We start from the raw sequence: 26358 nt of genomic DNA on the forward strand, positions 1-26358 counted from the left end.
CCAAGTCATTAATATAGATTGTAAATAGTTGAGGCCCAGCACTGATCCCTGTGGTACCCCACTAGTTAGTTTGCCAACCTGAAAATGACCCATTTATCCCGACTCCTGTTTTCTGTTAGTTAGCTAATCATCTATCAATGCTAATACCATGAGCTCTTATCTTGAGCAGTAACCTTTTAAGTGGCACCTTATCGAGTGCCTTTTGGAAATCCAAATACACTACATCTACTGGTTCCCCTTTATCCACCCTGCTCGTTACATCCTGAAAGAACTCTAGTAAATTTGTCAAACATGATTTCCCTTTCATAAAACCATGTTGACTCTGATTTTATGATTTTCTAAATGTCCTGCTACTTGGCCCCTTGAGCCTGCTCCATCATTCAATAAGATCATGGCTGATTTGATCATGGACTCGGCTCCACTTCTCTGCCTGCTCCCCATAACTCTTTACTCCCTTATCGCTCAAAAATCTGTTTGTCTCCGCCTTAAATATATTCAATGACCCAGCTTCCACAGCTCTCTGGGGCTGAGAATTCCATAGATTTACAACCCTCAGAAGAAATTTCTCCTCATCTCAGTTTTATGCCTAGTACTTTTTCTTTAATGATCGTGATTGTTTTAAGGTGGATTCACTCTGGAGCATCCACGATGCTGAGAATGACGTGAGTATCACGTGTAGCGAGTTGGTCTTACCGCAGGAGAAGGGTCCACAGCCAGCGAGGGAATGGAAGACCAGCAGGAAGAGTAGTGCAAGGAAGGTAGTGCAGGGGTCCCCTGTGGTCATCCCACTGCAAAACAGATACACTGCTTTGAGTGCTGTTGAGGGGGATGACTCATCAGGAGTGGGCAGCAGCAGCCAAGTTCATGGCACCGTGGCTGGCTCTGTTGCACAGGAGGGCAGGAAAAAGAGTGGGCGAGCGATAGTGATAGGGGATTCAATTGTAAGGGGAATAGATAGGCGTTTCTGCGGCCGCAACCGAGACTCCAGGATGGTATGTTGCCTCCCTGGTGCAAGGGTCAAGGATGTCTCGGAGCGGGTGCAGGACATTCTAAAAAGGGAGGGAGAACAGCCAGTTGTCGTGGTGCACGTTGGTACCAATGACATAGGTAAAAAAAGGGATGAGTTCCTACGAAATGAATTTAAGGAGCTAGGAGCTAAATTAAAAAGTAGGACCTCAAAAGTAGTAATCTCGGGATTGCTACCAGTGCCACGTGCTAGTCAGAGTAGGAATCGCAGGATAGCTCAGATGAATACGTGGCTTGAGCAATGGTGCAGCAGGGAGGGATTCAAATTCCTGGGGCATTGGAACCGGTTCTGGGGGAGGTGGGACCAGTACAATCCGGACGGTCTGCACCTGGGCAGAATCGGAACCAATGTCCTCGGGGGAGTGTTTGCTAGTGCTGTTGGGGAGGAGTTAAACTAATATGGCAGGGGGATGGGAACCAATGCAGGGAGATAGAGGGAAACAAAAAGGAGGCAAAAACAAAAGACAGAAAGGAGATGAGGAAAAGTGGAGGGCAGAGAAACCCAAGGCAAAGAACAAAAAGGGCCATTGTACAGCAAAATTCTAAAAGGACAGAGGGTGTTAAAAAAACAAGCCTAAAGGCTTTGTGTCTTAATGCAAGGAGTATCCGCAATAAGGTGGATGAATTAACTGTGCAAATAGATGTTAACAAATATGATGTGATTGGGATTACGGAGACGTGGCTCCAGGATGAGCAGGGCTGGGAACTCAACATCCAGGGGTATTCAACATTCAGGAAGGATAGAATAAAAGGAAAAGGAGGTGGGGTAGCATTGCTGGTTAAGGAGGAGATTAAGGCAATAGTTAGGAAGGACATTAGCTTGGATGATGTGGAATCTATATGGGTAGAGCTGCAGAACACCAAAGGGCAAAAAACGTTAGTGGGAGTTGTGTACAGACCTCCAAACAGTAGTAGTGATGTTGGGGAGGGCATCAAACAGGAAATTAGGGGTGCGTGCAATAAAGGTGCAGCAGTTATAATGGGTGACTTTAATATGCACATAGATTGGGCTAACCAAACTGGAAGCAATACGGTGGAGGAGGATTTTCTGGAGTGCATAAGGGATGGTTTTTTAGACCAATATGTCGAGGAACCAACTAGGGGGGAGGCCATCTTAGACTGGGTGTTATGTAATGAGAAAGGATTAATTAGCAATCTCGTTGTGCGAGGCCCCTTGGGGAAGAGTGACCATAATATGGTGGAATTCTGCATTAGGATGGAGAATGAAACAGTTAATTCAGAGACCATGGTCCAGAACTTAAAGAAGGCTAACTTTGAAGGTATGAGGCGTGAATTGGCTGAGATGGATTGGCGAATGATACTTAAGGGGTTGACTGTGGATGGGCAATGGCAGACATTTAGAGACCGCATGGATGAAGTACAACAATTGTACATTCCTGTCTGGCATAGAAATAAAAAAGGGAAGGTGGCTCAACCGTGGCTATCAAGGGAAATCAGGGATAGTATTAAAGCCAAGGAAGTGGCATACCAATTGGCCAGAAATAGCAGCGAACCTGGGGACTGGGAGAAATTTAGAACTCAGCAGAGGAGGACAAAGGGTTTGATTAGGGCAGGGAAAATGGAGTATGAGAAGAAGCTTGCAGGGAACATTAAGACGGATTGCAAAAGTTTCTATAGATATGTAAAAAGAAAAAGGTCAGTAAAGACAAACGTAGGTCCCCTGCAGTCAGAATCAGTGGAAGTCATAACGGGGAACAAAGAAATGGCGGACCAATTGAACAAGTACTTTGGTTCGGTATTCACTAAGGAGGACACGAACAACCTTCCGGTTATAAAAGGGGTCGGGGGGTCTAGTAAGGAGGAGGAACTGAGGGAAATCCTTATTAGCCGGGAAATTGTGTTGGGGAAATTGATGGGATTGAAGGCCGATAAATCCCCAGGGCCTGATGGACTGCATCCCAGAGTACTTAAGGAGGTGGCCTTGGAAATAGTGGATGCGTTGACAGTCATTTTCCAACATTCCATTGACTCTGGATCAGTTCCTATGGAGTGGAGGGTAGCCAATGTAACCCCACTTTTTAAAAAAGGAGGGAAAGAGAAAACAGGGAATTATAGACCGGTCAGCCTGACATCGGTAGTGGGTAAAATGATGGAATCAATTATTAAGGATGTCATAGCAGTGCATTTGGAAAGAGGTGACATGATAGGTCCAAGTCAGCATGGATTTGTGAAAGGGAAATCATGCTTGACAAATCTTCTGGAATTTTTTGAGGATGTTTCCAGTAGAGTGGATAAGGGAGAACCAGTTGATGTGGTATATTTGGACTTTCAGAAGGCGTTCGACAAGGTCCCACACAATAGATTGATGTGCAAAGTTAGAGCACATGGGATTGGGGGTAGTGTACTGACATGGATTGAGAACTGGTTGTCAGACAGGAAGCAAAGAGTAGGAGTAAATGGGTACTTTTCAGAATGGCAGGCAGTGACTAGTGGGGTACCGCAAGGTTCTGTGCTGGGGCCCCAGCTGTTTACACTGTACATTAATGATTTAGATGAGGGGATTAAATGTAGTATCTCCAAATTTGCGGATGACACTAAGTTGGGTGGCAGTGTGAGCTGCGAGGAGGATGCTGTGAGGCTGCAGAGCGACTTGGATAGGTTAGGTGAGTGGGCAAATGCATGGCAGATGAAGTATAATGTGGATAAATGTGAGGTTATCCACTTTGGTGGTAAAAACAGAGAGACAGACTATTATCTGAATGGTGACAGATTAGGAAAAGGGGAGGTGCAAAGAGACCTGGGTGTCATGGTACATCAGTCATTGAAGGTTGGCATGCAGGTGCAGCAGGCGGTTAAGAAAGCAAATGGCATGTTGGCCTTCATAGCAAGGGGATTTGAGTACAGGGGCAGGGAGGTGTTGCTACAGTTGTACAGGGCATTGGTGAGGCCACACCTGGAGTATTGTGTACAGTTTTGGTCTCCTAACCTGAGGAAGGACATTCTTGCTATTGAGGGAGTGCAGCGAAGGTTCACCAGACTGATTCCCGGGATGGCGGGACTGACCTATCAAGAAAGACTGGATCAACTGGGCTTGTATTCACTGGAGTTCAGAAGAATGAGAGGGGACCTCATAGAAACATATAAAATTCTGACGGGGTTAGACAGGTTAGATGCAGTAAGAATGTTCCCAATGTTGGGGAAGTCCAGAACCAGGGGTCACAGTCTAAGGATAAGGGGTAAGCCATTTAGGACCGAGATGCGGAGGAACTTCTTCACCCAGAGAGTGGTGAACCTGTGGAATTCTCTACCACAGAAAGTTGTTGAGGCCAATTCACTAAATATATTCAAAAAGGAGTTAGATGAGGTCCTTACTGCTAGGGGGATCAAGGGGTATGGCGAGAAAGCAGGAATGGGGTACTGAAGTTGAATGTTCAGCCATGAACTCATTGAATGGCGGTGCAGGCTAGAAGGGCCGAATGGCCTACTCCTGCACCTATTTTCTATGTTTCTATGTTTCTATGTTTCTAAGTTCCTCCCTCCCTTTTTCCCCATTGATTATCTACAATTACCAGGCATTATCCTACTGAATCAGCATTGTATCCCCTGTAAAACATAGAAACATAGAAAATAGGTGCAGGAGTAGGCCATTCGGCCCTTCTAGCCTGCACCGCCATTCAATGAGTTCATGGCTGAACATTCAACTTCAGTACCCCATTCCTGCTTTCTCGCCATACCCCTTGATCCCCCTAGCAGTAAGGACCTCATCTATATCCTTCCTATAGTGTGGAATCTAATACGGCACACACTATTCTAATTGGGTTTTAATAAGGTTTTGATAGGAAGAATGAGGAGCGGCAATATAAACTGAAGGGTACAATTCTGAAGTGGGTGCATGAATAGAGACCTTGGGGGTATATGTGCACAAATAGTTGAAGGTGCCAGGGCAGGTGGAGAAAGCAGTTTAAAAAAGCATACGGGATACCGGGATTCATAAATAGAGGCATAGAGTACAAAACCAAGGAAGCTATGATGAACCTTTATAAAACACTGGTTCAGCCTCAACTGGAGTATTGTGTCCAATTCTGGGCACTGCATTTTAGGAAGGATGTGAAGGCCTTCGAGATGGTGCAGAAAAGATTTACAAGAATGATTCCAGGGATGAGGGACATCATCTACATGGATAGACTAGAGAAGCTGGGGTTGTTCTCCTTGGACCAGAGAAGGCTGAGAGGAGATTTGATAGAGGTATTCAAAATCATGAGGGGTTTTGAATGAGGAATCATGGAGTTTTCCCAGATTCCCATTGACTTCAGTTTTACTTGGGCTCCTTGATGCCACACTCGGTCAAGTGCTGCCTTGATGTCAAAGGCAGCCACTCTCGCCTCACCTCTGGAATTCAGCTCTCTTGTCCATGTTTGGACCAAGGCTGTAATGAGGTCTTGGCTAGAAGCGTGGCTAGTTCTGGAGCACAAGTCTTCAGAACGGCAGCTGGGATGTTGTTGGGGCCCATAGCTTTTGCTGTATCCAGTGTGCTCAGCCGTTTCCTGATATCAAGTGGAGTGAATCGAATTGGCTGAAGACTGGCTTCTGTGATGGTGGGGACCTCAGGAGGACATTTTGATGTTCCTGGCGTAAGACTTGAGCCCACAACTTTCTGACTCGGGCGAGTGTGCTACCCACTGAGTCACAGCGACACCGCAATAAACAGGATAAGGATAGCTACAAGGGAACTATAAAGTATTTTTACAAACCGATCAGTTAAAAAGAGATTTGTTAAAAGCAAGGTTGTCAGTTTGTAGATGATCAAAAAACGGCACAAGTATTTAATAAGTACTTCACATCGGTCTTTACTAAAGAGAAGGATATCTAAGAGAACTTCAATGTCCATCACCAAGAGTGGCTCGGTAGCACCACTACTGACCAGGCTGGCCGAGTCCTGAAGGACATAGTTGCCAGACTGCAGCAGGTGATGAAAGAACCAACACGAGAGAAAAACCTACTTGACCTCGTTCTCACCAATCTACCTGTTGTAGATGCATCTTTCCATGACAATATTGGTGGCAGTGACCACCGCACAGTCATTGTGGAGACGAAGTCCCATCTTCACACTGAGTACACCCTCCATCGTGTTGTGTGACACTACCGCCGTGGTAAATGGGATAGATTCAGAACAGATCTAGCAGTGCAAAACTGGGTATCCATGAGACGCTGTGGGCCATCAGCAGCAGAAGAATTGTATTCCACCACAATCTGTAACCTTATTCTACCATTACCATAAAGCCAGGGGACCAACCCTGATTCAATGAGTAGTGTAGAAGAGCATTCCAGGAGCGGCACCAGGCATTCCTAAAAATGTGGTACCAACCTGGGAAGCTGCAACACAGGACTACATGCATGCTAAAAAGTGGAAGCAACTTGCCATAGGCAGGGCAAAGCGATCCCACAATCGACGGATCAGATCAAAGCTCTGCAGTCCTGCCGCATAGTCATGAATGGTGATGGACCATTAAACAACTAACGGGAGAAGGAGGCTCCATGAATATTTCCATCCTCAACGATGGCGGAGCCCAGCATGTAAGTGCAAAAGATAAGGCTGAAGCGTTTGCTACCATCTTCAGCCAGAAGTGCCGAGTGTGTGATCCATATCGGCGACCTCCTGAGGTCCCCACCATCACAGAAGCCAGTCTTCAGCCAAATTGATTCACATGATAATCAAGAAACGGCTGAGCGCACTGCATACAGCAAAGGCTATGGGCCCCGACAACATCCTGGCTGTCGTGCTGAAGACTTGCACTTCAGAACTAGCCCCATCTCTAGCCAAGCTGATCCAGTACAGCTACAACACTGGCATCTACCCGACAATGTGGAAAACTGCCCAAATATGTTCTGGCCACAAAAAGCAGGACAAATCCAATCCGGTCAATTACTGCCCCATCAGTCTACGCTCCATCATCAGCAAAGTGATGGTATGGCATCAAGGAGCCCGAGTGAAACTGAAGTCATTGGGAATCAGGGTGAAACTCTCCACTGGTTGGAGTCATGCCAAGCACAAAGGAAGATGGTTTGTGGGGGGAGGGCGGCGGCAATCATCCCAGCCCCAGGATATCTCTGCAGGAGTTCCTCAGGGCAGGTCCCAGGCTAAACCATCTTCAGCTGCTTCATCAATGATCTTCCCTCCCATCATAAGGTCAGAAGTGGGGATGTTCGCTCATGACTGCACAGTGTTCAGTGCCATTTGCAACTCAGATAATGAGCAGTCCATGCCCGCATGCAGTAAGACCTGAAAGACATTCAGGCTTGGACTGATGAGTAGCAAGTAACATTCGCGCAACACATGCCAATGACTTTCTCCAACAAGCGAGAGTCTAACCACCGCCTCGTGACATTCAATGGCATTACCATCGCCGAATCCCCCACCACCAACATTCTGGGGGTCACCGTTGACCAGAAACGTAATTGGACCAGTCACACAAATACTGTGGCAACAAAAGCAGGTCACAGGCTGGGTATTCTGCAGCGAGTGTCTCGCCTCCTGACTCCCCAAAGCCTTTCCACCATCTACAAGGCACAAGTCAGGAGTGTGATGGAATCCTCACCACTTGCCTGGATAAGTGCAGCGCCAACAACACTCAAGTAGCTCGACACCATCCAGAACAAAGCAACCTGCTTGATTGGCACCCCATCCACCACCTTAAAACCATTGGCCCTCAAAGGAAATTTGTTTGTAAATATCTTTAGGGCACAGACTTTGTCCACCACGTTTCCTGTCCCCCACCAGTCCTTGACTAATGCAATAAACCCCTCGCATACTGATCTAAATCTAGATTGACTACATCCGCTTAAGCTACTGTTCCCTTACTTTAGCGTTGTCCATAAATTTAACAAACCTGCACTTGCTTCTGAATCCAAATAACTGATGTAGTCCCTTGCACTAAGTTCAGCGCCATCTTTAAAAAAAAATCTAGCTTATCAAATGCTATTTTCTTAAACATCTCTTTCTTGGATAAACTGGTCGTTTGTTTTCGTAAGCAGACTGCATCTACTATGCATTGAAACCTGTTTTTAAAAAAAAAAATAAAAACAAATTCTGCCTCTGAGTTAGTGTAGTCTAGTTTGAATAATTAACTCCGATCTCAATAAATTACTGGAGAACAAGCAGGAATGCCCAGTGTCCACTGTGTCTCGGCATTTTGAAAGCTAGACCATATCAATGCTAGACTCCTGTGTACAGGCTAAACTAATCATGTTTTTTATAATTAAAAGTAATTCAAAAGTTTAAAAAAAAAAGACAAACTACAAAACAGTGCATTACTTGTATAAGAGAACTGGAAACAGTTCACAAAGGATTAGGCTGCCCTTTTCAGATTGTTTTCCCCCCACTTTCTTGGAATGGAACAATTTCTTTGAATCAGCTGAATCTTCACTTGTTTCTTGGTAAAATGTATACAGTCTTGAAATGTATATTTGTTTTACATGAAGTACGTGAAGCTCAAATGCCCATGAAACTCGGTGAACTTAAAAACTAGTAGCTAGACCTGGGATGCTTATTTCCTTAGAAGTCTTTTGGATAAGACGTTAAACCGTTAAACTATTTCGATGGTAGTGACCGGGGCCCAGGAGAGGCATGAGTTTGGGGCTCAAAAGAGGCGAGGGTCCAGGGGCAGCATGGGTCAGCCCACACTGTGATACGTGTGTGTGCTCGGTCCGTGCAGCAGAGCTGGTCTCCAGTCGTCTTGGTTAATCTTTGCCACTGGACCAAGACCTAGCTCTGTCAAGCCCGTGTGGTGGCTGGTTGTCAATGACCACCACACGTTTATAAAAAAAAAAATCCACGCACAGGCATCTTCCACCCTTCAATATGTCATTCGGGATCTGGAACATTGAAACACCTGTGAACTCATAGAAACATAGAAAATAGGTGCAGGAGTAGGCCATTTGGCCCTTCGAGCTTGCACCACCATTCAATAAGATCATGGCTGATCATTCAACCTCAGTACCACTTTTCTGCTTTTTTTCCATACCTTTGATCCCTTTAGCCGTAAAGGCCATATCTAGCTCCCTTTTGAATATATCTAACGAACTGGCCTCAACAACTTTCTGCGGTAGAGAATTCCACAGGTTCACAACTCTCTGAGTGAAGAAGTTTCTCTTCATCTCGGTCCTAAATGGCCTACCCCTTATCCAACATCGGGAACAATCTACCCGCATCTAACCTGTCCTGCCCCGTCAGAATCTTGTATGTTTCTATGCAATCCCCTCTCATCCTTCTAAACACCCCAGGTATAAAGGCCCAGTTGATCCAGTGTCTCCTCATATTCAGTCCAGCCATCCTGGGAATCAGTCTGGTGAACCTTCGCTGCACTCCCTCAATAGCAAGAACATCCTTCCTCAGATTAGAAGACCAAAACTGAACACAATATTCCAGGAGGCCTCACCAAGGCCCTGTAAGACCTCCCTGCTCCTATACTCAAATCCCCTAGCTATGAAGGCCAACATACTATTTGCCTTCTTTACCACCTGCTGTACCTGTATGCCAACTTTCAATGACTGATGAACCATGACACCCAGGTCTCGTTGCACCTCCCCTTTTCATAATCTGCCGCTATTCAGATAATCTATCTTTGCGTTTTTGCCCCCAAAGTGGATAACCTCACATTTATCCACATTATACTTCATCTGCCATGCATTTGCCCACTCACCTAACCTGTCCAAGTCATCCTGCAACCTCTTAGCATCCCCCTCATAGCTCACACCGTCACCCAGTTTAGTATCATCTGCAAACTTGGAGATATTACACTCAATTCATCATCCAAATCATTGATGTATATTGTAAAGAGCTGGGGTCCCAGCACTGAGCCCCGCGGCACTCCACTAGTCACTGCCTGCCATTCTGAAAAGGACCCGTTTATCCCGACTCTCTGCCAACCAGTTCTCTATCCATGTCAATGTGCTTTGTACCATGTGCTTTGATTTTGCACACCAATCTCTTGTGCGGGACTTTGTCAAAAGCCTTTTGAAAGTCCAAATACACCACATCCACTGGTTCTCCCTTGTCCACTCTACTGGTTACATCCTCAAAAAAAATTCCAGAAGATTTGTCAAGCATGATTTCCCTTTCATAAATCCATGCTGACTTGGACCAATCCTGTCACTGCTTTCCAAATGCGCTGCTATTTCATCCTTAATAATTGATTCCAACATTTTCCCCACCACTGATGTCAGGCTAACCGGTCTATAATTACCCGCTTTCTCCCTCCCTTTTTAAAAAGTGGTGTTTCATTAGCTACCCTCCAGTCCATAGGAACTGATCCCGAGTCGATAGACTGTTGGAAAATAATCACTAATGCATCCACTATTTCTAGGGCCACTTCCTTAAGTACTCTGGGATGCAGACTATCAGGCCCCGGGGATTTATCATCCTTCAATCCCATCAATTTCTATAACACAATTTCCTGCCTAATTAGGATATCCTTCAGTTCCTCCTTCTCACGAGACCCTCGGTCCCCTAGTACTTCCGGAAGGTTATTTGTGTCTTCCTTCATGAAGACAGAACCAAAGTATTTGTTCAATTGGTCTGCCATTTCTTTGTTCCCCATTATAAATTCACCTGAATCCGACTGCAAGAGACCTACGTTTGTCTTCACTAATCTTTTTCTCTTCACATATCTATAGAAGCTTTTGCAGTCAGTTTTTATGTTCCTGGCAAGCTTCTTCTCGTACTCTATTTTCCCCCTCTTAATTAAACCCTTTGTCTTCCTCTGCTGAATTCTAAATTTCTCCCAGTCCTCAGGTTTGCTGCTTTTTCTGGCCAATTTATATGCCTCTTCCTTGGATTTAACACTATCCTTAATTTCCCTTGTTAGCCACGGTTGAGCCACCTTCCCTGCTTTATTTTTACTCCAGACAGGGATGTACAATATTCCAGGTGTGGCCTCACCAAGGCCCTGTACAACTGCAGTAAGACCTCCCTGCTCCTATACTCAAATCCTTTAGCTATGAAGGCCAACATTCCATTTGCTGCCTTCACCGCCTGCTGTGTCTGCTTGCCAACTTTCAATGACTGATGTACCATGACACCCAGGTCTCGCTGCACCTCCCCTTTTCCTAATCTGTCACCATTCAGATAATAATCTGCCTTCCTGTTTTTGACAACCAAGTGGATAACCTCACATTTAACCACATTATACTCCATCTGCCATGCATTTGCCCCCTCACCTAACCTGTCCAAGTCACCCTGCAGCCTCTTAGCATCCTCCTCACAGCTCTCACCGCCACCCAGCTTAGTGTCATCCCTCTTTGCCGTGGAAGCAAGTCATCCTCGCTTTGAGGTACCGCCTATGAGAAATTATTTTGAAGAAGAGCAGGGGAGTTATCCCCAATGTCCTGGCCAATACTTATCCCTCCATCAACATAACAAAAACAAAATATCTGGTCATTATCACATTGCCGTTTGTGGGAGCTTGCTTGTCCGCAGATTTGCTGCTGTGTTTCCTACATTACAACAGTGACTACACTTCAAAAAGTACTTCATTGGCTGTAAAGCGCTTTAAGACGTCCGGTGGTTGTGAAAGGTGCTATATGTTACTTATATAAATCGAAGTCTTAAAGAAATCGAGTCAGCAAAATGTTAAGTTTTCACACATTGGCAGACAATAGGATAATGGCCTGTAACTGTTCTAAATCTATTTTTTTTAATTCAGTCTTTGTTTATATAGGTACTGCTCCAGCCTTTTACCCACTTTGATAGGCTAATAAATATGTAATTGCCATCGTCAGATTTGGCTTGTTTTTTAAAATCTAGGCAATACCTTTTCTTTCTTCAATCCTGAAGGATATTTCCCTACAACTACTTCAACTTCCTCCAGTTTGTCCTATGCTAAGCTGTATCTCTACTTTGGGCTGATAACCAATCCCTTATCTGAATTTATCTACATCTATAACTCTTGCCATTCTGTGTGGAAATGTTAATTCCAGTCTCTCTGCTGTCTTCTTTAACTAGTAAGCAATATTCACAGAGTTTTGTCTGAAGACCTGTTGCAATGGAGTATGCTATTGTAAGCCAAACCATTGGGTCCTTTTCACTGTAGGTTTATAGTAAAACTTAGTACCTTCCACTAGACTTCAGTAATAAGGGCCTAGAATTTGCTGGAGCTGGACAGCTCGCTGCGTTCCCCATTAGACTTTCTCTCTCATCCTTCTGCTTGAAAATCTTTTGCACTGCAAATTGCTAGAAGTGCGAGTTGATAACAGGAACAGGGCATCTGGGATCTTGGTGAATGACTGGATCAATGGTCTATCTACTTTAACAAATGAGATTTAGAATTGAGAAAGAAACAGGAACACTGGAGAAGGAAATATGATGAATTAGTCAAATCGGCTACAGAAAGAGAAATGAAGTGTGGGAAAGAAAGATAGGATTAAGAGAGAGAGAAAAGAAAGGGACAGAAAGGAAAAGCAAGAAGTTTAAATAAGGGATAAAGAGTAGCTATTCAGACTGGTGGGAAGCTGGGTCCCACAAGGATCAGTGCTGGTATTAATGATTTAGACCTTGGAATCAAAAGCACAAATTCTCAATTTATGGTTGATGACCATTCTCATCATCATCATAGGCAGTGCCTCGAAATTGAGGAAGACTTGCTTCCATTCTAAAAATGAGTTCTCAGGTGACTGTACAGTCCAATACAGGAATTACAATCCCTGTCACAGGTGGAACAGACAGTCGTTGAAGGAAAGGGTGGGGAGTCTGGTTTGCCGCACGCTCCTTCCGCTGTCTGCGCTTGGTTTTTGCATGCTCTTGGCGACGAGACTCGGTGCTCACAGTTCTGACGAAAGGTCGTCGACCTGAAACGTTAACTTTGTTTCTCTCTCCACAGATGCTGCCTGACCTGAGTATTTCCAGCATTTTCTGTTTTTCGTTCAGATTTCCAGAATCCACAGTATTTTGCTTTTGTATGCCATGTGTAGAGTCTGGCTCCATCTCTGTCAGCAAGCAACCAATACAGTAGGGATAATGGGCATGTACTCTAATTGGCAGCATGTGACTGATGGTGTCCCTCGAGAATCAGTGTTGGGGCCTCAACTATTCATTGAATTCATTAACGACTTATAATGGGATAGAAAGTCACATATCCAAATTTGCCGATGACACAAAAATAGACGGCATTGTAGGCAGTGTAGATGAAAGCTTAAAATTACAAAAAGATATTGATAGATTAAGTGAATGGGCAAAACTGTGGTAAATGGATTTCAATATAGGCGTATGTGAGGTCATCTATTTTGGACCTAAAAAGGATAGAACAGAGTACTTTCTAATGATTAAAAGATAAAAACTGGAAGTCCAAAGAGACTTGGAAGTCCAGATACATAGATTGTTAAAATGTCATGAACAGGTACAGAAAATAATCAAAAAGGCTAATGAAATGCTGGTCTTTATATCTAGAGGACTAAAATACAAGGGGATAGAAGTTAGGTGGCAGCGATACAAAGCCCTGGTTACACCATAACTGGAGTATTGAGAAGTTCTGGACATCACAGGAAGGATAAATTTGCTTTGGAAAGAGTGCAGCATAGGCTAACCAGAATGATATCTGGACTCCGGGGGCGATTACACAATTAGGGTTGTATTCTGTGGAATTTAGACGGTCAAGGGGTGATTTGATTGAAGTTTTCAAGAAATTAAGGGGAACAGATAGGGTAGATAGAGAGAAACTATTTCCGCTGGTTGTGAAGCCTAGGTATAGTGGGTATAGTCTTAAAAATTAGAGCCAGACCCTTCAGGAGTGAAATTAGGAAACACTTCTACCCATAAAGTGTGGTAGAAGTTTGGAATTCTTTCACAGACGGCAATTGATGCTCGATCAATTGTTAATTTTGAGTCTGAGATTGAGAGATTCTCTGAGATTGAGATTTTTGTTAACCAAAGGTATTAAGGGATATGGGCCAAAGGTGGGTATATGGAGTTAGGTTGCAGATCAGCCATGATCTCATTGAATAGTGGAACAGACTCGAGGGGCTAAATGGCCTACTCCTGTTCCTATGTTATAAAAACAGAAAATGCTGGAATGCTCCACAGATGCTACCTGACCTGGATATTTTCTGTTTTTGTTTTAGAATTCTAGCATCCACAGTATTCTGTTTTTGCAGTAGATCTGCTGGTAAACTCTCTTGAATCTAAACAAAGCAAGCTATGTAGGTATGAAGGGCGAGTTAGCTACAATAGATTGGGAAACTACATTAAAAGGTATGACATAGATGAGCAATGACTCGCATTTAAAGAATGAATATATAATTTACAACAAATATACATTATTTTAAAGTACATAAACACCACAGGATAAGTGGTCCAACTGTGGCTGACGAGAAGTTAAAGATAGTATTAGATCGAAGAAAGAAGCTTAAATGTTGCTAAAAAGAGCAGTAAGCCTGAGGATTGGGAGGATCTTAGAATTCAGCAAAGGAGGACTAAGAAATTGATAAAGAAAGGGAAGTTAGAATATGAGAGTAAACTAGCGAGAGACTTAAAAACAAACTTGAAGCTTCTATAGGTATGTAAAAAAGAAAAGATAAGCAAAAGTAAATGTGGGTCCCTTACAGGCTGAGACAGGAGAAATTATAATGGCGAATAAGGAAATGGCAAAGAAATTAAATAAATACTTTGTCGGTCTTCACGGAAGACGACGTAAAAAACCTCCTGGAAATAGTGGAGAACCAAGGGTCCAGTGTGGATGAGGAACTGAAAGAAATTAGTATTAGTTAAAAAAAAATAATACCGGAGAAATTAATGGGACTGAAAGCCCCTGGAACTGATGGCCTACATCCTAGGGTTTTGAAAGAGGTGGCTTTAAAGATAGTGGATGCATTGGTTGTCATCTTGCAAACTTCCATAGATTCTAGAAAGGTTCCCGCAGATTGGAAGGTAACAAATGTAACACCACTATTTAAGAAAGGAGGGAGAGAGAGTGAGAGACCAGTTAGCCTGACATCAATAGTAGGGAAAATGCTAGAATTTATTATTAAGAATGTGGTAACAGGGCACTTAAAGAAGAAAAAAATATGATTGGGTAGAGTCAACATGGATTTATGAAAGGGAAATCATGTTTGATAAGTGTGTTTGAATGTTTTGAGGTTGTAACTAGTAGAATAGATAAGGGGGAAGCAGTGGATGTGGTGTATTTGATTTTCACAAGGCATTCAATATGGTGCCACACAAGAGGTTATTAAACAAAATTAGGGCTCATGGGATTGGGGGTAATATACTAGCATGGATTGAGGATTCGTTAACGGACAGAAAACAGAGAGCAGGAATAAACGGGTAATTTTTGGGTAGGCAGACCGTAACTCGTGGGGTACCGCAAGGATCAGTGATTGGGCCTCAGCTATTCACAATCAATATCAATGATTTGGATGAGGGGACCAAATGCAATATATCCAAGTTTGCTTATGATACAAAGCTAGGTGGGAATGTAAGTTGTGAGGAGGATGTGAAGAGACTTCAAGGGTATGTAGACAGGGTAAGTGATTGGGCAAGAACATGGCAAATGGAATAAAAAGTGGAAAAATGTGAAGTTATCCACTTTGGTAGGGAAATTAGAATAACAGTATGGTTTAAACGGTGAGAGATTGGGAAATGTTGGTGTTCAGAGGGACCTGGGTGTCCTTGTACATGCATCACTGAAACTTAACATGTAGGTACAGCAAGCAATTAACAAAGCAAATGGTATTTTCGCCTTTGTTACAAAAGGATTTGAGAACAAGAATAAAGATATCTTACTGCAATTATATAGGGCTCTGCTGAGACCACACCTGGAGAATTGTGTACAGTTTTGGACTCTTTACCTAAGGAAGGATGTACTTACACTCCCTCTGGCAACCAAGGTTCACCAGACTGATTCCTGGGATGGGGGGAATTGTCCTATGAGGAGAGATTGAGTAGACTAGGCCTATGTTCTCTAGAGTTTAGAAGGAACCTCATAGAAACGTTTAAAATTCTGACGGGGTTAGACATGTTAGATGCAGGAAGAATGTTCCCAATGTTGGGGAAGTCCAGAACCAGGGGTCACAGTCTAAGGATAAGTGGTAAGCCATTTAGGACCGAGATGAGGAGAAACTTCTTCACCCAGAGAGTGGTGAACCTGTGGAATTCTCTACCACAGAAAGTAGTTGAGGCCAATTCACTAAATATATTCAAAAGGAGTTAGATGAAGTCCTTACTACTAGGGGGATCAAGGGGTATGGCGAGAAAGCAGGAAGGGGGTACTGAAGTGCATGTTCAGCCATGAACTCATTGAATGGCGGTGTAGGCTAGAAGGGCTGAATGGCCGACTCCTGCACCTATTTTCTATGTTTCTATATTCAAGACAGAGATCGATTTAGATTTTTGAATGTTAAGGGATATGGGGATAGTGCAGGGAAGTTGAGTTGAGGTAGATCCACCATGATCTTATTGAATGGTGGAGCAGACGCAAGGGGCCGAATGGCCTACTCCTAATTCTTATGTTTTTATGTAAGGCTTTTTCTATATTGGCACTGTTTTAATGCTAATTGCAATGCATAAAATTACCAAGATAAGAATAGGCATGTTTTTTGGAGTGATAACTGAGCTCATGTCTACTACAAAAACTTTATTAGTCATGTATGTGGTATACATGATTAACATTTTTAGCTATGCCAGATGGACAAAATGGTTTTTAATCTGTACACTTAACCGTTGTCTTTTATGACCCCAATTGACAACAGTAAAGAATTTCCTCACTGAGTCGATCAAAGATGTTTGTTTGTGGCATCGTTTGGCCATTTTAGAGCTTTATTTTTAATTTTTATTTTCTAACCAGCCTTTTACAGCCATTTATTTTTAGAGTAACAATGATAAAATTTAGTTTGAAATTTCAGAATGTTATCTTTAAAAAATAATCCTGAGTTTGAAAATATTTTGAAAAAACTTTCAATGATTAGCTGCAACATTATCACAGCTTGCAATGTTTCGAACCACTATGTCTGATATGCTAACAAAGCAAAAACTGTAGAGGCGAGAAATATCTAAAGAGTAAAGATAGATTATTGTTCGAACTTTAAATACCTCTACCTAAAATGTTAAATAATTTTTATCTTTGACGTTAATGGATCTGCAGCGTGTTTCCTGCATTCCTAGTTTTACTTTTAATGTACTGTTTTAAAATTTATTAGTAAAGCACATTTGGAATGAATGTTTCATTGCCCTATCTAAGTGTTTTTATTGGCTTCATTTTGCTGCTATGCTTAATCACTTTTATCACAATTATAATTAGAACTTGAATACAAAAACAGAATCTTGTGGTATGGAAGAACTGTTTCTTGTATGTTGGAATAGCATGTCGTGGACTGTTAATTTGGATAGTCTATTTTACCAGTCACACTCTTGCTTTCACTGCCAATTAGATGAACGATTACATTTTGTATCTCACTATTCTTGAGGATCCAAGTAGTGAAAGTGTTTTTATCAATATGGAATAACTTTAATAAACTGAAAATGGTAGGAGCTTTAAAGTCATGGTGCATTCTCAGGATTATGAAGACGTTCCTCCTCATGCATTTTATTGTGCACAGTGGGCGATTGTGATCTTTAGTCCTATGTGTAAGTACTGACTAGGTGTTTCTGCTCACAACTGTGAATTTCCCTGTGCTGCATATTTGATTCGTCTTGTGCCTGCTTTGCATTGTAGCACTTCTGGTAGCACTGTGTTGTAAAGATGGCAGCACTGGCATTGAAGGAGTGAAGTACATGAAGTGGTGATGTTTCACCTTCTGGTGGCAGAAGTGGCAAACCACTGCCAGTTGTTCTGGCTACTGGAAGGCTTAACTGCTCAGCCCGTTCTTGCAGTCCAGGGATACTGTGTTTGCATTTTCAGCCGATATGGACTTCTTCCAGCCATCACCGAAGCTTTGGGGTCAAACATAAAAGTTACAGATCACAATTTTTCAATTGTGTGTACAAAAGATTGAACTTGTACAGTTGTTTTTCTATTGCTATCTGCCCTGCAAGGTAAATGGGGCGGATATTAGTGATAGTTTATACTGATCATTTACTATAGTTTTTTTCCATGTCATCATGGGGTGGTAGTGAATAGAGGCGAAACACTTCCTTAAAAGGATGGGTAGGGAGTGAATATTGTAGATTTCTTTGTGACTATCCGAAGTGGAAGCATGGGGATAAGCTGCCCATTGATGTACCAATTGACGGACGGATGGATGAATGAATAGAGTGGATGGTATATGGCTTGGTGAGATGGAGGAAAGTAACATGAAAATAAGTTGATGGCCTGGTTAATGTAAGCAATGATGTAAACAACCATGTGATAAAACATTTATACCAACAGAAGTCCACGGTTCCTTCGGTTCCTTGATCAGACTTGATAGTTTCTTTATCATTGTGTATAAGGCATGGCACTGCTGGAGGAGCATGTCTTTTAAATTAGATAAGGACCAGTGAAGAGTGCTGTTGTAGGAGATAACTATTTATGCGTGTGGCACTCTCATTGCCTGATGCACATTTTTATACTGGTTCGTCTTTGTTTATTATCCAGCGCTGTTTCCATATATGTACATTTTTAGTAGTTGGTAGGTCTCATTATTTTTCTACAGACAGAACAATATACACTCATTTATAATGGTTTTAGCAAAGAGTAATGGAAAGTTTGAAATTTTGTTCACAAATTCTAGATTTAAAAAAAATTAGGATTTAGGTAACGTGCAATGGTTGGTTTTAAATTTTCATACTAGATTCACATGAAGTGCAGAAAATACGCAGCAACATAATCAGATTACCGATTTTATTCTCCCAACTCCTTATGTCTGAGGCGATCATTTGAAACTGGCATGAGGAAAATATTGCTTATAGATTTGATGCTGTTACTGGTGGTGGTAGCAATTTAAGGTAAATGAGTTAGAAGGATTACCCAAGTAGTGTATGAAGCCTAGTGACAGTCCTGTTGGTTGGGTTGCGAATAGTTCAAAGCTAAAATGTGATCATAATTTAGTTCATTAGAATTTTGTATTCTCAAAGATTCTGGGGGTTTATGTACACAAATCTTTGAAGGTAGCAGGACAAGTTGATAAAGCTGTTGAAGCATATGGAATCCTTGGTTTTATAAATAGAGGCATAGAATATGAAGCAAGGAGGTTATGCTAAACCTTTATAAAACAATGGTTAGGCCCCAGCTGGAATATTGTATCCAGTTCTAGGCACCATGCTTTAGGGAGGATGTCAAGGCCTTGGAGAGTGTACAGATAAGATTTACCAGAATTATACCAGGAGTGAGGGACTTCAGTTATATGGGGAGACGAGAGAAACTAGTATTGTTCTCCTTGAGCAGAGAACATTAAATGAAGAAGGGAATTGGATATATACTTGAAATGGGAAAAGTTTATGAGGCTATGGGAAAAGGGGGAGCTTGGGGGATGACTAATTGAATAATTCTGGGAAAGAGCTGGCACAGGCATAGTGGACTGAATGGCCTCATTCTGTGGTGTATTCTATGAAAACACACTGATTATTAACAGGAGTAACCTAGCTTGGTCAGAATTATTGATTCATTAAGAATTATCTTAGTCTTGTGTTTCTTTATAAATGCTAGAAATTTGTGGCTAACTGTAGATGTGATTTATATGTACAATCTCTCTTTAATTCTCTAGTTTCTCTTCCGGATCCATCTTCCCCAACGCCGCCAGTGCAGACACTGTCAACTTTCAAACCACCTGTGAGACCTGATTTTGGCACTATGGGTCGACCAATCAAGCTGCAGGCCAACTTCTTTGAGGTGGACATTCCAAAAATTGAAATCTACCATTATGATATCGACATAAAACCAGACAAATGCCCAAGAAGAGTAAACAGGTAATGTGAAATAATCAGTGTTCATTTTTTAAGTGTCAATTCTGTTTTAATGTAAGTTTCCTGAATGGGAAATTTCTGCTGCTTGAGTACTGGTTAACCATAACTATAACCGCTCTATTCAGGGTCTTGGTGCTAAATGTTTGATTAGAGGATTCTCCATAAATTCAATTGTGCAAACCAGTTGAAGTGAAACATTATTCCATCCCTCGGCATGTGTGGGACCAGAAGGAATAAAAGTGAACAGTGCAGTCTGTCTGGTGCAGGACCTGAAGCAGCGATGGCACTGAGTCCTGGATTGGATTGTAGGAGGGGGCTAACATTGAGAGAGATAGTGGCAGGAGGGAGGCTAACGGAGAGAGATAGTGGCAGGAGGGGGACTAATATCGAGCGAGATAGTAGCAGGCTTATGTGACGAATAACATGAGTTTGGATGGGAGACTTGTAAATCAGGAGAGTGGGACTTATGTGAGTGAGAAGTAGCCACATTGTGGTTAAGCCAGGAAAAAAGGAGGAAACTTGGGGCTGTTTAGGGTAGAGGTAGGGAAATCTGGTGCTATACAGTGACGCCTGGGAAATGTGGTTTGGTTGCTTGAACATAATCATAATCATCAGTCTTTAAGTGCAATAGATAAACACTTGAAAGAGCGGAAGATAAATGCCAGTGAAATTAGATATAGAGTGCTCTAGAAAAGATGAGCTGAGTAGATATCTTATGTGCAGTAACCTTCTACGTTAACTTTTTCCCAGTCATAACTTCATCCATCCACATTTAGTATGGGATTTGCCTGTGTAAACTTGTTATAATTGCACATTCTGGCTGCTCAGCAGCTTTTCTGCTCAGTCTGTGAACATCCTTATTGTCCCTCTCCGAAACAATGCGGATGTTCAGAGTGGGTACAAAATCATCTTATTTTTCTTTTGCATAATTCAGTTTTATCCTTTTCCTCATACTATTTTTTTCAGTTTAATTTTAACTAGATATTTGATTCTTTTTAGAGTCTCCGAGGCTTCTGTTTCTTCTTCACTGTTTAAAAATTAGAATAGAAACATAGAAAATAGGTGCAGGAGTAGGCTTTTCGGCCCTTCGAGCCTACACTGCCATTAAATAAGATCATGGCTGATCATTCCCTCAGTACCCCTTTCCTGCTTTCTCTCCATACCCCTTGGTCCCTTTAGCCGTAAGGGCCACATCTAACTCCCTCTTGAATATATCCAACAAACTGGCATCAACAACTCTCGGCAGTAGGGAATTCCACAGGTTAACAACTCTCTCAGTGAAGCAGTTTCTCCTCATCTCAGTCCGACATGGCTCACCCCTTATCCTTAGACTGTGTCCCCTGGTTTTGGACTTCCCCCAACATCGGGAACATTCTTCCTGCATCTAACCTGTCCAGTCGAGTCAGAATTTTATATGTTTCTGAGAGATCCCCTCTCATCCTTCTAAACTCCAGTGAATCAAGGCCCAGTCGATCCAGTCTTTCCTCATATGTCAGTCCAGCCATCCTGGGAATCAGTCTGGTGAACCTTCGCTGCACTCCCTCAATAGCAAGAACGTCCTTCCTCAGATTAGGAGACAAAAACTGAACACACTATTCCAGGTGAGGCCTCACCAAGGCCCTGTACAACTGCAGTAAGACCTCCCTGCTCCTATACTCAAAACCCCTAGCTATGAAGGCCAACATACCATTTGCCGCCTTCACCGCCTGCTGTACCTGTATGCCAACTTTCAATGACTGATGTACCATGACACCCTGGTCTCGTTGCACCTCCTTTTCCTAATCTGCCGCCATTCAAATAATATTCTGCCTTCATGTTTTTGCCCCCAAAGTGGATAACCTCACATTTATCCACATTATACTGCATCTGTCACTCGTTTGCCCACTTAGCTAACCTGTCCAAGTCACCCTACAGCCTCTTAGCGTCCTCCTCACAGCTCACACCGCCACCCAGTTTAGTGTCATCTGCAAACTTGGAGATATTACACTCAATTCCTTCATCTAAATCGTTAATGTATATTGTAAATAGCTGGGATCCCAGCACTGAGCCCTGCGGCAACCCACTAGTCACTGCCTGCCATTCTGAAAAGGACCCATTTATCCCGACTCTCTGCTTCCTGTCTGCCAACCAGTTCTCTATCCACGTCAGTACATCACCCCCAATACCATGTGCTTAAATTTTGCACGCACACCAATCTCTTGTGTGGGATCTTGTCAAAAACCTTTTGAAAGTCTAAATACACCACATCCACTGGTTCTCCCTTGTCCACTCTACTAGTTACATCCTCAAAAAACTCCAGAAGATTTGTCAAGCATGATTTCCCTTTCATAAATCCATGCTGACTTTGACCGATCCTGTCACTGCTTTCCAAATGTGCTGCTATTTCATCTTTTATAATTGATTCCAACAATTTCCCCACCACTGATGTCAGGCTAACTGGTCTATAATTACCCGTTTTCTCTCTCACTATTTTAAAAAGTGGTGTTACATTAGCTACCCTTCAGTTTATAGGAACTGATCCAGAGTCGATAGACTGTTGGAAAATGATCACCAATGCATCCACTATTTCTCGGGCCACTTCCTTAAGTTCTCTGGGATGCAGACTATCAGGCCCCAGGGATTTATTGGCCTTCAATCCCATCAATTTCCCTAACACAATTTCCTGCCTAATAAGGATTTTCTTCAGTTCCTCCTTCTCACTAGACCCTTGATCCCCTCGTACTTCCGGAAGGTTATTTGTGTCTTCCTTTGTGAAGACAGAACCAAAATATTTGTTCAACTGGTCTGCCATTTCTTTGTTCCCCATTATTGGTTCTTCCCTGCCTGTCCCTCTCCCCCATCCTAGCTCTGTCCTTTTGTTACCATACCAAATTCTTTAGACATAATTCCATGCCACATTAAATTTGAATGAAAAGTGTTAAGTGGTTTCAATCCCTAAAATTACCAGCTTCACCCTCGTCTAACCGGAAAATCTGGATTTCACAGGACACTGATTCCTAATGCATCTGCCACGTTTATATCACGTTAACTGTGGCAATCCAGAACCGCCCAAAGGGAGAAGTACTAAATATTGAATAATAAATTGATTAAAACATTGTTTTCTCAAGTTGTCAAGCTGTTAATGAATGGAACCTGCATTAAAATTCCCTGCTACTGAGGTGTATAATCTTTCATATCCGCAGATAAATAACTTGCAACACCCAGCGTAGCAAGCGTTCCTTTTCTCCCAGAATGTATGACTTTAAGATGGGGGATTGCATTAAGTCTGCGTAACCTGGTTCCTTCATCCCTACCCCCTCACTCTGAAGACTACTTGATCTTGACTTCCGAAGTGCAATGCCATGGCAGATTGACCTGTTGTAATGAAATTAGAAAATAATCAACAAAAAAGGAGAAAAATACAGACGCTGAACCATTTATAATAAAAAAATAAATTGAAATTGACGATGATTAAGCTGACAAATTCGACATACATGACAGACCAGAAATATTCCAAATATATATATTGTGACACAGCATTTATACCACAAGCTTTTAACTCTTCCGTTCAAATGCTTTTGTTAGAAGCTGTACTAGTGCTATCAGTGGAGGGAGGTGCAATATCTTGTGCAGTACAACTTAGCTGTATAGAATTGAGGATTAGAGGCTGTAGTTCAATGTAGCAACAAATCATAGCTTGAGCATCCGAATATATTGCAAAATAGTACGGTACTGCCACAATCCAAATGTTGGTAACAATTTTAAATTTCGCTATCAAGTTGGACTCACTCCTTTAAATGGAGCTGATCAGCTGTGGCTCAGTGGAAGCACATTTGCCTCTGAGTCAGAAGGTTGTGGGTTCAAGTCCCACTCCAGAGACTTGAGCACAAAAATCGAGGCTGGCACCACAGTGCAGTTGCAGAGGGAGTGCTGCACTGTCGGAGGTGCTGTCTTTTGGATGAGATACTCAACATTTTATACTTGGATTAATAATTTGTGCAATAGGAGTAAATTAAGCCAGTTTGGGACATTTTTTTTGTATGCTTGGATAATAGAAACTTATCCAGTCAGCTGCAGAAGTGAAATAATTATTTTACTTTTCAGGGAAATTGTTGAACATATGGTTCAACATTTTAAAAATCAGATTTTTGGTGACCGGAAACCGGTGTTTGATGGAAGGAAGAACCTCTACACTGCAATGCCTCTTCCGATAGGGCGAGACAGGGTGAGTAAAATTAAGTTATGAACTTCAAGTGATAAAGCACTGAGTGCTTACTCTTGCATTAGGTCAGCCCAAATGAAGAGGTTTGAAAAATAGTGCTATTTTGTCACCACAGGCTTGGAAATAATGTAATTTATATATTTTCAAAATGGGAGACAGATAGCTCATAGGCAAATTGTGAACCTTTGTGAATAAAATGTTGTAAATTGCGTCAAAGAATATAAGAACATAAGAAATAGGAGCAGGAGGAGGCCATAAGGCCCCTCAAGCCTGCTCCGCCATTCAATAAGATCATGGCTGATCTAATCATGGACTCAGCTCCACTTCCCTGCCCGCTCCCCATAACCCCTTATCCCCTTATCGTTTAAGAAACTGCCTATTTCTGTCTCAAATTTATTCAATGGCCCAGCTTCCATAGCTCTCTGAGGCAGCGAATTCCACAGATTCACAACCCTCAGAAGAAATTTCTCCTCATCTCAGTTCTAAATGGGTGGCCCCTTATTCTAAGATCATGCCCTCTAGTATTAGTCTCCCCCATCAGTGGAAACATCCTCTCTGCATCCACCTCATCAAGCCCCCTCATAATCTTACACGTTTCTATAAGATCCCCCCTCATTCTTCTGAATTCCAATGAGTAGAGGCCCAACCTACTAAACCCTTCCTCATAAGTCAACCCACTCATCCCCGGGATCAACCTAGTGAACCTTCGCTGAGCTGCCTCCACAGCAAGTAATATCCCTTTGTAAATATGGAAACCAAAACTGCACGCAGTATTCCAGGTGTGGCCCTGCCAATACCCTGTACAGCTGTAACAAGACTTCCCTGCTTTTATACTCCATCCCCTTTGCAATAAAAGCCAAGATTCCATTGGCCTTTCTGATCACTTGCTGTACCTGCATACTATCCTTTTGTGTTTCATGCACAAGTGCCCCCAGGTCCCGCTGTACTGCGGCACTTTGCAATCTTTCTCCATTTAAATAATAACTTGCTCTTTGATTTTTTTTCTGCCAAAGTGCATGACCTCACACTTTCCAACATTATACTCCATCTGCCAAGTTCTTGCCCACTCACTTAGCCTGTCTTATGTCCTCCTGCAGCCTCTTTATTTCCTCCTCATACATTGCCGTTCCTCCCATCTTTGTATCATCAGCAAACTTGGCTACGTTACACTCAGTCCCCTCTTCCAAGTCGTTAATATAGATTATAAATAGTTGGGGTCCCAGCACTGATCCCTGCGGCACCCGACTCGTTACTGATTGCAAACCAGAGAATGAACCATTTATCCTGACTCTGTTTTCTGTTTTTCAGCCAATCTTCTAAAGGAAATGCTCCTTCCCTCTTACGAGAGAAATACTTATATTTTGTACACAATTGTTGAAAAACTAAATGGTGTATGGTTTCTCTAAAAACCTATAGACCCCATATTGTACATGTAGCACGTCAGAGTTTGAATATTTATGGTACAGGTACAGCTCTTAAAATCCGGAATCTAAGGCCGTTCTGGATTTTGGACTATCTATTTGCTTTCTGACGTCACACATCCAGAGACTCCCGAGCAAAGGTTCGGGTATTTCCGGATTTCGGAATGTCAAAGGGCGTGCCCAAACCGCCCCGGGGCGGTTTGGGCGGAACTCTGGATTCTTGACGCTGCACCTCATCTCAGTCCTAAATGGCTTACCCCTTATCCTTAGGCTGTGTCCCCTGGTTCTGGACTTCCCCAACATCGGAAACATTCCTCCTGCATCTAACCTGTCCAGTCCCGTCAGAATTTAATATGTTTCTATGAGATCCCCTCTCATCCTTCTAAACTCCACTGAATAAAGGCCCAGTCGATCCAGTTTCTCCTCATATGTCAGTCCTGCCATCCCAGGAATCAATCTGGTAAACCTTCGCTGCACCCCGTCAATAGCAAGAACGTCCTTCCTCAGATTAGGAGACCAAAATTGAACACAATATTCCAGGTGAGGCCTCACTAAGACCCTGTACAACTGCAGTAAGACCTCCCAGCTCATATACTCAAAACCTCTAGCCATGAAGGCCAACATACCATTTGTCGCCTTCACCGCCTGCTGTATCTGCATGGCAACTTTCAATGACAGATGTACCATGACACCCAGGTCTCGTTGCACCTCCCGTTTTCCTAATCTGCCGCCATTCAGATCATAATCTGCCTCGTGTTTTTGTTTCCAAAGAGGATAACCTCACATTTAACCACATTGTACTGCATCTGCCACTCGTTTGCCCACTCACCTAACCTGTCCAAGTCACCCTACAGCCTTTTAGCGTCCTCCTCACAGCCCACACC

The 26358-nt window shown here is 42.7% G+C and overlaps 1 protein-coding gene across 1 annotated transcript in view; it reads left to right on the forward strand.

Moving 5' to 3' along the window:
• Positions 1-26358, forward strand: part of LOC139277417 (protein argonaute-2) — a 98433-nt gene that overhangs the window by 11312 nt on the left and 60763 nt on the right. The window contains exons 2-3 of the mRNA XM_070895857.1: positions 19654-19855; positions 23936-24056. Of these exons, the coding sequence (XP_070751958.1) occupies positions 19654-19855; positions 23936-24056 (323 nt within the window). The remainder of the gene's footprint in view (positions 1-19653; positions 19856-23935; positions 24057-26358) is intronic.

The sequence above is a fragment of the Pristiophorus japonicus genome, chromosome 1 (genome assembly GCF_044704955.1).
Source record: "Pristiophorus japonicus isolate sPriJap1 chromosome 1, sPriJap1.hap1, whole genome shotgun sequence".
In the NCBI taxonomy this organism is placed as follows: Eukaryota; Metazoa; Chordata; class Chondrichthyes; family Pristiophoridae; genus Pristiophorus; species Pristiophorus japonicus.